At 36.4% G+C, this 15323-nt stretch overlaps 1 protein-coding gene across 1 annotated transcript in view; it reads right to left on the bottom strand.

The window, feature by feature from the left end:
* Positions 1 to 15323, bottom strand: part of LOC121873208 (ras-related GTP-binding protein C-like) — a 91957-nt gene that overhangs the window by 54007 nt on the left and 22627 nt on the right. The window contains exon 2 of the mRNA XM_042376561.1: positions 11720 to 11892. Coding sequence (XP_042232495.1) covers positions 11720 to 11892 — 173 coding nt within the window. The remainder of the gene's footprint in view (positions 1 to 11719; positions 11893 to 15323) is intronic.

Raw genomic sequence — 15323 nt, 5'->3', positions numbered from 1 at the left:
TGTCATGATTCTTTGACCTGATGTAGAATATTAGGGTTATGGTTAAAGTGCCTTCATCTACCCAATTTATCCAGAACCCCCCCCCTCCCCTACATACACACAATTGTCCATATATATATATATATATATATATATATATATATATATATATATATATATATATATATATATATATATATATATATATATATATATATATATATATATATATATATATATATATATATATATATATATATATATATATATATATATATATATATATATATATATATATATATATATATATATATATATATATATATATATATATATATATATATATATATATATGTATATATATATATATATATATATATATATATATATATATATATATATATATATATATATATATATATATATATATATATATATATATATATATACTGCTGCTGCTATATATATATATATATATATATATATATATATATATATATATATATATATATATTAGCCCAGCGGGCACAGGTCACTGACCCCACGCAGGGGGGCAAAATACAGTGGCCCCTCGGTTAACGAACTCAATCCGTTCCAGAAGGTTGTTCGTTAACCGAAACGTTCGTTAACCGAAACCATTGTTGCAATGGGTTTTTGGGTAATTGGTTCCAGCTCACCGAAAATTTCCTAAATTCAACAAAAATTGTAAAAAAGTTCACTTACTTTGAGGTGTGTATGTAGAAGGCTCCTGGATGATGATGATGATGATGGGATTTAGAATGGGGGTGGAGGGGAAGGAAGAAGAGAAGGCATTGGGGTGGAAGAGAAGTCACCCCATGGTGCCATTTCACCCATAAAATTTTAGCTCTCTGGTTTAATTCAAGATTATTTTCTTTAAATCAACGCTGCACTGCATTATATATTGTCAATATATAAAATATATTTCAAAATGACCAATAGTTTACTTGGAAACACAGAAAAAAAGCGTTTAGTTGAAGAGAGTCTCAAGCAAGATGTTACCTCCAGTGAAAACAGAGAGAGACTGACGCCTGTTTGCTGTGTTAAGAGGCTGGATGCCGCGCATTAAACTAGTCACTTTACCTTCAATTTTGTTCAATAATTATTAAAATGACTAAAAAATTGAATATTAAACTTTTAAAATTATTGAATAGTATAAACTTCTTGATATTTACAAAAATAGTAAGGAATTTAAGCCCTAGAACCGATTAATGTAGCTGGTTGCCCGGTCAGTGCAAGTGAAAACATGTTGAGGTCGGTTCGTAAGAAGTTCGTTAAGCGAATTTTTTTTCGTTAACCGAATTGAAGATCCTTATGGAAGGCAGTTCGTTAACCGAAATTACGTTAACCGAGGTGTTCGTTAAACGAGGGGTCACTGTATACACATTATTTCTCTAGTCAGTAGCGTGTGGCAATGCCCGTTTCATGTCACCGCACGCTTAGATAAATGTACCTGGCGACATCTGGAAGCTGCTAGTATACCACTTACCACATGTCGCCCGAGAGGTCAGAGTGAGGTCAGTTGACCCTATAGGAGTGTAAGGACTACCTGCTCTTGTAAGCGCACCCCTGTATATTTCCGTTAATAAGAACCTACAGAACTCTACAGGTGTTTATGCTCGCTCCTGTAGTTAGAACCAAGTACCCAGAACATCTCCAGTAGTGACACAGAATTTGATATTGCAACTGGGGTTGCAATTGTTGAGGCAACTTAGGTATGTCTGTTTACAGTTGGTATGTCTGTTTACAGTTGGAATATTCAAGATCCATTGTGAGTGATGTTTAAAGCTTCAACTGTCTTTATGGTTGGTAAAACTTGTCAAGTCTGCCAGTCTGAATGGCATGTATGAGGCCTTGTGTTTGTTAAAATTTACCCCAATTTCCGTAAGGGCGGATTTACGGGCCGTAACGCGAAATTATTGGTCATAATTTACAAATTCCGTAAGAGCAAAATTCCGTAACCCGGGCTTCCGTAACGCGGGGGATGCCTGTATCCTAATTGGGATATGTAAATTAACATTTTATCTTTCGGTAAATGTTCCTAATATTGGAAAATATTCCAAACAGTTTATAATCATAATCTGGACCTAAGCCAGCGGAGCCTTATACGCAATGTCACCTCCCTCTCCACCTCCTGCCCGGGTATTCAAAGCTAGACGTCGCATTCTGGATTGAACAAAAAGCCGTTTTTTTCTAAAAACCAGTTTTTTTATATAGTCCAGAATGCGACGTCGACATCCCACCCATCTTCACCCCTCGAGAGTTGACATCTGTTTACTGCTCGCTCTAGGGCAAGAGATGACGGTGGCAGTGCGTGTGATGGAGGATGCGGGAGGGGGTTTTGAAAATTGCAATTAAATGCCAGGTAGCGACGTATCCTCCTAATATTACGTATTTAAGTACAGCTCCTCCCCGACTTACGACGGGGTTAGGGACCCAAATCCAGGTTGTAAGTTGAAAATGCTTAAATAATACATAGAAAATCTAAAATGGGTGTCTCTTTTTCTTCTCAGCACCACAAAACTCTCACTTTTAAGCTTGCCAGCCATTTTAAAGTGAATTACAAACAAAAATTTTGTCAGTACACAGCGCAATCACTAACGTTGGGACTCGAAAATACGTAATTTGATAAAATTTTGGTACGACTGAGGCGATCGTATGTCCGGGTGGTCGTAAGTCGAGTACAGTTGTACCCCACTTAACGCGGTCAATTGAACCCAGAGGGTCCCGCGTTAAGTGAAATCCGCGTTAAGTGAACAACAGAACATATGGGATTAATTCCAATAGAAACCGGCCCGACCCCCAAACTCCACTTTTTGAAGGCACATACCTATGTTGTAGTAAAAATAACATCTTAATTTTATGATGGTACATGCACACAATTAATACTTAAGAGAAATAGAGAAATACAGTCGCCAAGTTAATGTCCATTCAAATAATGGACTCAACTCCCTCCCCCTCTCACACTACACAGCCGGCTAACAGATGGTCGGTCGGTCCCTCCCTCCCCCCCCCACCCCCCACCAACCGTCCCAAGGAGATGTGTGGGATAACCTCAAACTAAAGTTAGGAAAATATAATTGACATTGCTGGATTCCTTGTAAGACCAGGAATATTTTGAATATAAATGTCATATATTTTGCACAAAAGATAACATAGTTACCTAGAGAAAAAATTTTATCTAAAAATTGTAAGTTTAAAGCAAAATATATGATGTTTATATTCAAAATGATCACCAAATTATAAGAATTCCAGCAATGTAAATTATATTCTGACCGGGTAATTTGTATGAATTTTATGAGCTAAAACAAATATCTTCAGTTAATAAAAAAAAATAATAATTCTTCACAGGGTAACAGATGGTCGGTTGGTCCCTCCCTCCCCCCCACCCCCCACCAACCGTCCCAAGGAGATGTGTGGGATAACCACTAAATTTTAATAAATAATACCTCAAACTAAAGTTAGGATAATATAATTGACATTGCTGGATTCCTTGTAAGACCAGGAATATTTTGAATATAAATGTCATATATTTTGCACAAAAGATACCATAGTTACCTAGAGAAAAATTTTTATCTAAAAATTGTAAGTTTAAAGCAAAATATATGATGTTTATATTCAAAATGATCACCAAATTATAAGAATTCCAGCAATGTAAATTATATTCTGGCCTGGTAATTTGTATGAATTTTATGAGCTAAAACAGGCAGTCAGGCAGGGTGGCGGGTGGGGCAAATCTAAAAATAGCGTCTCGGACACTCACCGCGTATATGTGGAAAAAATCCGCGTTAAGTGAAAGTTCAGCTTTGGCAAGGCACCGCGTATATGCGAAAACGCGTTAAGTGAAACCGCGTTAGGCGGGGTAAAACTGTAATTCATAAGTCGGAGAGAAACTGTAATTATTAGATGTTTTAATTGCCTGTAAATTGGCCTGGCGAGTTAGTGCTAGGCATTTACATACCTAGGTATAAAGCTAGACGTCGCATTCTGGACTATATCACAAAACTGTTTTTTTAGAAAAAAAAAAACGGCTTTTTCACTGGATTTCCGACACCTCGGTCAATTTGGCAACAACCATATGTTTTTTAATCCACTAAAGTGAACAACGTTCTTTTCAAGAAGCTGTCCAATTCTGGGAGTTCATGCTGCTTCTTTGCAAAATGTAATATAACTTGAACACTGATATGAGTGTTCTCTCAAAGATATCTAATTAACGAACATTCTTCATTTGATTAAGTACTGCCAACTCTTAATTTGTGAGTAATGCAATGCAGTGTGACATTATGTGGTACAAGCTGTTTTAGGTGTGTTGCTACTCCAGTCTTCTGCCCCAAAGATACATACAGACCTCTCATGTATCTGCTGTATGAAATAACAGAGCTGCATAAGACCCATATATGTAACTTATAAGCAAACAGTTTCAGACTAAAGAATACCATTTCTATAGAGGTGTAAAGTAACAAAATAAATTCACTTGAGTACTGTACTCAAGTATCATTTTTTATTATCTACTTTTTAAAAGGTACAGTAGAACGTCGATATAACACGAGATAGGTTCCAAGAGAGGTTGCTTTAAACTTTAAACGGAATTCGCACTAAATCGAAGTGTTGTTTCAATGGAATAATTTAGTTTGGTACTTGAGAGAAACACAAAATACTAAAAAGACTGACAATCTACCCAGATGCACCTCAGCCCATTCCTAGAATAAACAAAACAGTTTTTTGTAGTATTATGTTAAAACAAACACTCATAAATCAACACAGCTAAAATTAAAGGATGCGAAAAGGTCTGTTTACTGGCTGGAAAGATGGGGGGGGGAGGGAGGTGAGGTGATATGTTTGACAGTTGATGCCAAGGTCTAGTGCTTATTTATTTATCTGTCCTTAAGAGTGACTTTAAGTTTTTCACTTATAAAATGTCACTAAACTGACCTGGGAGAATATAATTAACATTGCTGGAATTCTTATAAGATAGTAATTAATTTGAATATAAATACAGTGACCCCTCGTTTAACGAACGCCTCGGTTAACGAAATTTCGGTTAACGAACTGCCTTCCATAAGGATCTTCAATTCGGTTAACGAATTTCTTACGAACCGACCTCAACATGTTTTCGCTTGCACTGACCGGGCAACCAGCTTTAGTATCAGTCCACAAATACATAAATCGGTTCTAGGGCTTAAATTCCTTACTATTTTAGTAAATATCAAGAAGTTTATACTATTCAATAGTTTTAAAAGTTTAATATTCAATTTTTTAGTCATTTTAACGATTATTGAACATAATTGAAGGTAAAGTGACTAGTTTAATGCGCGGCATCCAGCCTCTTAACACAGCAAACAGGCGTTAGTCTCTCTCTGTTTTCACTGGAGGTAACATCTTGCTTGAGACTCTCTTCAACTAAACACTTTTTTTCTGTGTTTCCAAGCAAATTATTGGTCATTTTGAAATATATTTTACATATTGACAATATATAATGCAGTGCAGTGTTGATTTAAAGAAAATAATCTTGAATTACACCAAGAGCTAAAATTTTATGGGTCAAATGGCGCCATGGGGTGACTTCTCTTCCACCCTAATGCCTTCTCTTCTTCCTTCTCCTCCACCCCCATTCTAAATCCCATCATCATCATCATCATCATCATCATCCAGGAGCCTTCTACAAACACACCTCAAAGTAAGTGAACTTTTCTACCATTTTTGTTGAATTTAGGAAATTTTCGGTGAGCTGGAACCAATTACCCAAAAACCCATTGAAACAATGGTTTCGGTTAACGAACTTTTCGGTTAACGAACGACCTTCTGGAACGGATTGAGTTCGTTAACCGAGGGGTCACTGTATGCTATAGATCGCATTACATACAAATTTTAGTTCTAATTTAAGAATTTTATTACAGACCAAAAAATTTTATCTTTTGTCCAAAATACAGGTTGTACCTCTCTAGTCCGGCATTCTGTGGTCCGGAAACTCCCGTGGTCCGGAACGATTTTAGTTTGTCCAATAGGTAGATAGGCAGCTTTTTTTTTTTTTTTTTTTTTTACTTATCTGAATTATTATTATTATTACAGGAGTATTAAATTTTTGCCCCTCAGGCCCAATGTGGGTCAGTGACCTATGCCCGGGTGGGCTAATCCCCGTAAAAAAACAACAACAAAGCCGCGGGAAATTAAGGTTTGTTTACATCCGGCAGTTCGGCTGCTCTCTCTCTCTCTCTCTCTCTCTCTGCTTGTCTATACAGAGTACAACATTTAACCCTTCAATATATATGAGCAGTAAATAAGTGTTGCTTTCATATTCTTATGTAGAGTAATGACGATATATTTTCACATGTGCGCACTTACATACGAGCAGTCTCACTTTTTTTTTTACCATTAATGGTTAGCTACTTATATTGTTCCATTTATTAACATTAAATAACATTACAGGTACTTCAAGCAACCATATTCATTTTTTACATTAATTTTACTACAGCTAAACTCAGGGTCTTATTTTCTTCAGTTTTATATGTAGAACCAATCAGTCACTGGTTTCGTAAGCTTTAACATAAACAATGCCGGCAGCGGTCTCGTCTCCTCTAATATTCCACGTATTATTAATAAATTGTATTGTTAATTTTGCACACACGTACATTAATTCAATAAAAACAAATTCAGAAACATTAATTAAAATATATATGAACAGTAAATAAGTGTTGCTTTCATATTCTTATGTAAAGTAATGACGATATGTTTTCACGTGTGCGCATGCGCACTTACATATGCGATCTCTCTTTTTCTTTACCATTATCGTTAGCTACTTCTATTGTTACATTTATTAACATTAAATAACATTACTTAAAACAACCATATTAATTTTACTACAGCTACAACCAAGGTCTTATTTTCTTCAGTTTTATATGTAGAACCAGTCAGTCACTGGTTTTGTAATCAACGAAAACAATGCTGTGTCATTTCCTCATGTGTTTTAATTTTCTACGTATTATTAATGAATTGTATTGCTCATTTTGCACATATAAACATTAATTCAATAAAAAAGACATTCAGTAATAAACAATAATGAATCTTTTGTACATAAGAGAAATGACGCTGTTTACACGATTATGCACGTCGTCTGCACGTTGGCGGGCCGTTCAAACCCGTCGAAATTCAAGTTTCCGCCGTCAAAATTTTTATTTATTTATTTTTTGTGTGTTCCAATAAAATACGTTAAGAATTAAAAACTCGCGAAATTTGAGAAGCTACTATACGACATTTAACCCTTCAATATGTCTTCAAAGAGACCATGACGCAGAGAAAGTGGTGCTAGTGCTTCCAGGCATAAGCACAAGTCACTATCTATCCAGGAAAAGGGTGAATTTCCATGGTCCGGCAATTTCCATGGTCCGGCAATTTCCATGGTCCGGCATCGGTCAGGTCCCGAGGTTGCCGGACTAGAGAGGTACAACCTGTATATGACGTTTACATTCAAATTATTCGCTGTCTTGCAAGGATTCCAGCAATACAAATTATATTCTCCTAACTTTAGTCTGTGACATTATATACAATAAAAACTTTAAACCTAAAACACCAAACCCTGGCTTGGAAGATGGAGGGAGGGAGGGAGGGAGGGAGGGAGGGAGGGAGGGGAGCGACAGTGACATGTTTGACAGTTGGGGCCGAAGGTCTAGTGAAGTATTTTTTGTTTATTTATGTCCCTTAGCTTGAGTTTATGTTTTTTGCTTATAAAATGTCGCAGAAGTGACCGGGAAGAATATAATTTACATTGCTGGAATTCTTATAAGATAGTGATTAATTTAAATATAAACATGCTATAGTTTGCACAAGACAAAAATTTTAGTAATCACTTAGTACATTATTTTGAGTATATGTACAGTGCAGCTTTGCCCTTAGGACAGTGTAGCATGCCAGATTGACCCGAGCAAAATATGAAAGATTCACTTTAAATTAAAACATTGTCCTTAATTGTGGGTGTCGCTTTAAATCAATAATCTTAAATTGAATCGCTTTAAATCGGCGTTCTACTGTACTAAGATTTTTAGCACAGATACGTACTTTTACTTTCACTAAAGTGTGGTTTTCTAATAATTTTACTCCAATACAACTGAAAAAATAAAAATCGCTACTCGTTACATGCCCCAAAACAAAGAATTTTAATGTTTGTTACAAACTATTAACATTTTTAATTAATTCATTAAATACTAACCATAGTAAAAGAGTTGTGTGGGTGGAGGGTATGGTGTGAGTGGAGCCATGAAGGGTACGGTGTGGGTGTGGGGAGACACCACGCTGTCACATACCTAGAGGTTTCGTGAGGTGAGGTGAAGTCAGGTTACATCAGGTGGCAGCGGCCACAACAGCAGACTTTCCCTTTGATCTTCTTGTGTCCATTAGCACCTTGACCACCCACCTCCCCTCGCCTACTCTCTTATCACCCCTCCCAGATTGAACCTCTTCACTTTCCTTTCCTTCAGGGACTTGGGCTTCCCATTAGACATCAGTTGTTATTTGCATATACAGTCAACCCTCACTTTACGCGGTTAATGTAACCCACAGGGTACCGCGGAAAGTGAGAAACGCGTAAAGTGAATAACATAACATATGGGATTAAATGAAATAGAGACCAGCTGACCCCCAAACTCCACTTTTTCCAACACAATACCTATGTTCTTGTAAAAATAACATCTTAATTTTATGATGGTACATGCACACAATTAATACTTAAGAGAAATAGAGAAATACAGTCGCCAAGTTAATGTCCATTCAAATAATTGGACTGACTCCCTCCCCCTCTTCTCACACTACACTCGCTGGCTCTTCCCTCTTGAGAAATTTTGGGGGGAAAACCAGGTATAGTAATAAATACCTCAAACTAAAGTTAGGATAATATAATTGACATTGCTGGATTCCTTGTAAAACCAGGAATATTTTGAATATAAATGTCATATATTTTGCTCAAAAGATAACATATTTACTCAGAGTAAACATTATATCTAAAAATTTTATGTCTAATGCAAAATATATGATGTTTATATTCAAAATGATCATCAAATTGTAAGAATTCCAGCAATGTAAATTATATTCTGGCCGGGTAATTTGTATGAATTTTATGAGCTAAAACAAATATCTTCAGTTAATAAAAAAAAAATATTCTTCACACATGCCAGGTGGTCGGTCACCGGTCCCTTCCTCCCTCCCTCCCCCCCACCAGATAAATGTGTGGGAATACCAGACTGTTTACCTTTTTAGTAATAAATAATAAATCAGACTAAAGTTAGGATAATATAATTGACATTGCTGGATTCCTTGTAAGACCAGGATATTTTGAATATAAATGTCATATATTTTGCACAAAAGATAACATATTTATTCAGAGTAAACATTATATCTAAAATTTGTATGTCTAATGCAAAATCTATGATGTTTATATTCAAAATGATCATCAAATTGTAAGAATTCCAGCAATGTAAATTATATTCTGGCTGGATAATTTGTATGAATTTTATGAGCTAAATAAAAAAATTATACTTCACCCGCGTAAAGGGGTACACCCACCGCGGAATGTGAGCATCCTGGGTTCTGGCAGGGCACCGCGTAAACGTGGAAACGCGGAATGTGGGACCGCGTAAAGTGAGGGTTGACTGTACAGTACACCCTCAATAACTCAGCATTTGATAACTCAGAATTTCCTATAATTCGACATGGATATGGTCTTGGAATATATTATAGTATAACTCGAGAAATGCCTTGATATATAAAATTATCTGGGAAAACCTAGGCACATTTGGCCACCTGCATCACCTACCATGCCTCAGTGTCACCTACCATGCCTCTGTGTCACCTACCATGCCTCTGCTTCACCTACCAAGCCTCTGCTTCACCTACCATACCTCTGTGTCACCTACCATGCATCTGTGTTTCCTACTATGATGCTTCAATCTTTGCCTGCTGTGCTAGTAATTTTTTTTTTACATTTAGTAATTACATGAACACATATATGGGTCGATAATTTTTTTTGTAGTATTTTTGTAGGAGGGGGAAAGTGCCTTGATAGGTCGGAATTTGGGATAACTCGGCAAGGCCAGAGCCCCATATGTGCCGAGCTATCGAAGGTTTACTGTACCTGTATCTAAGATGAATTTCAAAGAAGCTGTAATTCTAAAATGCTTTACATAATTCCATTTTAGATATAAAGCCTATATCTATTCATATGTGTGAGACTGAGTGTATATAAAATTCTGCTTAAATAACTAAGTACCACTGCCGCCCCCCCCCCCCTGCCAGATGTTACGTGGTGTGAAAAATTCAGCCATTCATCAATTAAAATCGAAAAGTAACATCACCAGAGCCATACCCCAATTTGAGGGTAGTTCACAATGGGTTTTAGTCAGACTCATTCACTATGGAGGCAATATTCATCCACAAACTCCTCAACTGAAGGAGCATGATATCTACTTGGCATGCCCAGGGGATGGAATGGAGTTATTGACGTCTTTCCCAACATTATGTGACTCATCTCTGAAGCTTAACACCCCACTACCTGCAGCTGCTGCTTGTGAGCATCTGTTTAGTCCTGCTGGGCAGATTAATTTATTACACCCCAGGGGGCGACAAGCCTAGTCACAAGAACCTGCGGTCAAACACTAATACATTGGTACTCGTGTCTCGCAGGACACGCTGTGACTTTTGATATGGAGACAATATTGATATGATCTAAGGACAATGGGAATTGGCACACACCAAAGCGTGGGTAGCGTACAAGAGTTAAATCTAAATTATTACGAATAAGTTGGTGGTGACATATAGTGGTTAGTGACTCTCCCTGTGGTAGGAGGTCCCTGACAGTGGGACAGTCATGGCAATATAGTAGTGTTGAAGGATGTTAGCACTGGGACAGTTACAGAGTTTACAGGAAGAGAAGTGTGGGTCATCCCCCACCTCAGATACTTGCCAGATAAGTTTGTATCCTAACCTAATACAAGTACTAGCAGAGACAACATTATGTCTGCAGCCCATAAGTCCACGACGACGATACTTGTGTGGATAATGAAGAAAGTGATCAAACTGTTGGATGGATATAATTTCAGCCCATTCACTATCCCTGTGATGGATTGTAGGGAGAAGAGCTGCTGAATGTATTCTCTTTTGGTAGGTCATATTGGGCTTACTGTATATTTAGGCCTAAAAGATCCTGAATGGACAGCCATAATTTCAAGAATCAGTTATTGATTAATCTCAATAGAAAGACTTGAAAATAAACATGTATAATGCCATGTGTCTTTCATTTTTATCTTTACTTAACTTTTTTTTTATAATTTACTGTGGACTTATTTTTTAATATTTAAGACAAATATTTTTTTTTTACTTTTTACTTTCAGTACTTGATACTTTTAGATTGAGATACTTTTTTAAACTTTTACTTGAGTACATTGACATTTCAATACTTTTACGTACAGCACTCCTACTTGAGTAACATTTTGCCAATGTAACAGTACTTTTACTTAAGTAACAAAGTCCAGTACTTTTTACAACTCTGCATTTCTAATTGTTTGTCATAGAAACTACAAATAGGTTAACCATCCACAGAAATTAAAAATACTTGTGTAACAACAGTTGTGTGATATTCACTGTAACATCATTTCTGTGCAAGAGCAAGGAAAATGAATTAATCATCTCAAAAACCACAATTTCAAACCTACTACCTGTACAGTACTTATTTACATACCTCCTAAGGCCCATGAGCAAGATTTTGGGCTTTTGATCTGGTGCAAAAATAGGAGTCAAATCTTGGTCAGGGTCATCTGGTCCATACACAAAATCTTTGGGGAAGGATCCCACCACATAGCCAGTTCCAAATTCCCCGCGGTAATGTTCGTCATCCTCTTGACTGTATGAAGCCTGATGAAACAAAAGAGTTACATTTTAAGATGTGTAATCTAGTCAGCAAAAAGCACTACTTCAGTTTACCAAACAATTTTCAGCATCATAAAGCAGACTATGAAGCTACTTCAAATTCCACATTTCCATAAGCACAAAAACTGGCCTGAGCATTTATACTAAAATGCTAAATATCAAATTTTGATGAAATCAATCAGGTATCAAATTTTTTTGTAAAATGCTGAAAATAAATCTTAGCTTAAACAAACATACATTAATATAAAACTAAGTACAGTACTGTACAGTAGAGAACAGTATTATACAGGAACAACACAGTTCAAGATTGGGATAGGGACCACATGTCCAGCTCATAAGGTGATTATTCGGTATTATGGAGGTCACATTTGCTTAAATTTCACCTACAGCACAAAAAATATGCATACAACTATGACTTTCATAACTACGGCACTCAGAACCGCTGTCCCAAGCGGGTGGCGAGTCTGGCCGCCCCAAGCCTCGTACTCTCCTGGTTTGTAATTATACAGTTCAAATACAACACAAACTAGTTAATGAAGGCTATGCTGATTGGAAGCATTTTAGTGAGACTAAATTATCATGAGTCATCAATTGAACACTTCTTCAACTTAACCAAATGGTTGGAGGTGAAAAGAAGGTCCATACTCAATGAATATCATAGATACACATGTTACAAGACTTGAATAAAGAAAAGGAACATTGGCGTTTGGTTCTAACACTTATTATAGCAGCTGTGCAGTAACTAGCTGAGCACAACTCTGATTTTGTCAAGTCACCGAGTGTTGGAAATTCTCATGATATTGATGAAGCCGAGTTGTTTTCAGAGTTTGGAGTACTCCAATAACACCTTCCCAAAGGAACAAAAAATGCACTTCAAGTCCTTCAGTTTCTAAAATCTCTCAATGATTCCTTCCCAAATGCAGAATTAGTGTAACATGTAGGTGACAGTTACAGTGACATTAGAGGAGTAAATTGATAAAAAGCTACTGTATCTAAGGACAACTATGTCTCAAGAGAAATTGAGTGGACTGGCTATGCTCTCCATTGAAAAGGTACTGGCAGCAAGTGTGTGCTAACATAAACCGATAAAAGAATTTGCTGGAAAAAAAGAACAAGGTTAATTTTCGAAAGAACACCAGTACCGCAACATACGCAAATTCAACTCTTGCGATTTTGACTATCTGTGAAACGAGCCTGGGAGGTTTTATCTATTAAAATAACATAAAAAGGCAAGGTGCTTATTTCAAACACCATGGGCGTCCACCATGATGCGACGTCATGATGTCACGCTGCATCCCGTGCAGCTGTGTTCTCCAGGCAATCTCGTCTGAGAGTTCTCCTGCATCACCCTCTAGTCTCATCTGAGGGCAATTCTAACTTTAATTATAACTGTCATGGCTCCCAAAAGGCCATTAACTGGTGGTAGTGCATCTGGTACAAAGAGAGTGAAGAAAGTCATGACTCGGACATAGAAAATAAAGTGTTAGATAAACCTGATAGCTACATGAGTGCATCAGCGGTCGGCCGTGCATTTGGAGTGAACGAGTCAACTGTTCGTTCCATAAAGATGAAAGGCAAGGAAATAAGAAGTAGTGTTGCTCATAGTGCACCGCACAGTGCTAAATTTACACATCAAATACGTGATAAAGGTATGGAGAAGTTGGAGATGGCGTTTAGTGTATGGATTGAGGACATGAGTCGGAAAAATGTGCCAGTCAACCAAAAGGTTATTCGTGATAAAGCAGCGAGTCTTTATGAACATTTCAGCCAGGATACATGTTCAGGTTCTACACCTTCCCAAGGAAGCAGGAGCTTTTTTTTTTCTTTCTTTAATGGGGATTAGCCCACCCAGGCACAGGTCACTGACCCACATTGGGGCCTAGGGGGGTAATAATAATAATAATAATAATAATAATAATAATAATAATAATAATAATAATAATAATAATAATAATAACAACAATAATAACAATAATAACAATAATAATAATAATAATAACAATAACAATAATAATAATAATAATAATAATAACAATAACTATAACAATAATAATAATAATAACAATAATAATAATAATAATAATAATAATAATAACAATAATATTAAAGAACCATAAAGAAACACAAAATGAAAAAAGATCAAGAGTGAGAAACAATATATGTATGTTGTGTTGTCAATGGTAAGAGAAACAATTGAGACCCTACAATTGTATGTAAATGAGGCAGAAAGTCAGATCAGCAACCTGGGACGTGGTCACAATTTTCGTGATGCCATATGGCAGCAGGGTCTACCATTAGACAATATATTATGCTTCCAATATCTTCCCAGGCGGTAGTACCTCCCTGTTTGGTAGCTGCCTAATACCTATTCATTGCACAACGTAAGATTCAGAGGCGAGGCAGCAGCTGCGGACCATGTGGCGGCAGCGGTGATCGGAAAGAAAGTAACAAGAAAAAGTAACAAATTTTGCTACAAAAAAGTATAAGTGGCAGTATCAATTTACTGGAAAAAAGTAACAGCATAAATGTGAATACAAAATTAATAAAAACATATATACTACAACCACTTTATTGATAAAATACACATTATTACATTTTTCTAGTACAGTAGTAAGCATATACAGTACATGAAATAAAATATGAATAAAAACATATATGCAAGCACTTTATTGATAAAAAACAGTCTCTCCTCGACTTATGACAACCCGGACATACGACAGCCCTGTCTCCTCCTCTGCTTAATCCAATTAATGTAGTCTCCATTAGGGTGGTCCCGAAATTTTTTTGGGTTTAAATTTCAACGACCACCCTGCCTAAGTGTGTGTATACTATTAAAACAATGATCTGTCATTTTTTTTAAAATTTGGATAAAATTTAGAGGTGCCACAAAGACTATCTAGTTTTTATATTGAACAAGTACCGGTAAATGTGTAAATCGTATACAATACATAGTCAATATCAATACAGTTAGTTGTTAATAGTTGTAATACAGCAAAATCAATTAAATTTAGCAACACAGGTCATTCTTCTTGAGTGCCTCTATTACAGTCCTTTTTAGAGAGTTTGGAAAGTTCTTTCGATGATCACTGACCACCTGGAGTAGAAATTGGCGTTGTTCCTCATCCTTTGTTATTACATGGATGTAATCTTGGATGAGTGCCACACCTCTCTCAGCCACATCGTTAACCACTTTCATTGTCTTGAGCTTCTTTTGTGCTTTGCAATAACCTGCATTAGTTTGCCACAAAGATGGGGACAACTGTAGAAAGTCAGTTGGAAGATTGAGCATGTCAAAAAATTTACTTGTTGCACAAGACACAAAATCTTCAAGGTGAATGTCATTCACGTCTTGAGGCTTAACCACTGCCTTCATGCGGTTACCATTTTGAGCCTTTTTTAGACTGTCCACCATCCTC

The sequence above is a fragment of the Homarus americanus genome, unplaced genomic scaffold (assembly GCF_018991925.1).
Source record: "Homarus americanus isolate GMGI-L3 unplaced genomic scaffold, GMGI_Hamer_2.0 scaffold32929, whole genome shotgun sequence".
Taxonomy (NCBI): Eukaryota; Metazoa; Arthropoda; class Malacostraca; order Decapoda; family Nephropidae; genus Homarus; species Homarus americanus.
This window is presented reverse-complemented; position numbering and strand designations above follow the sequence as displayed.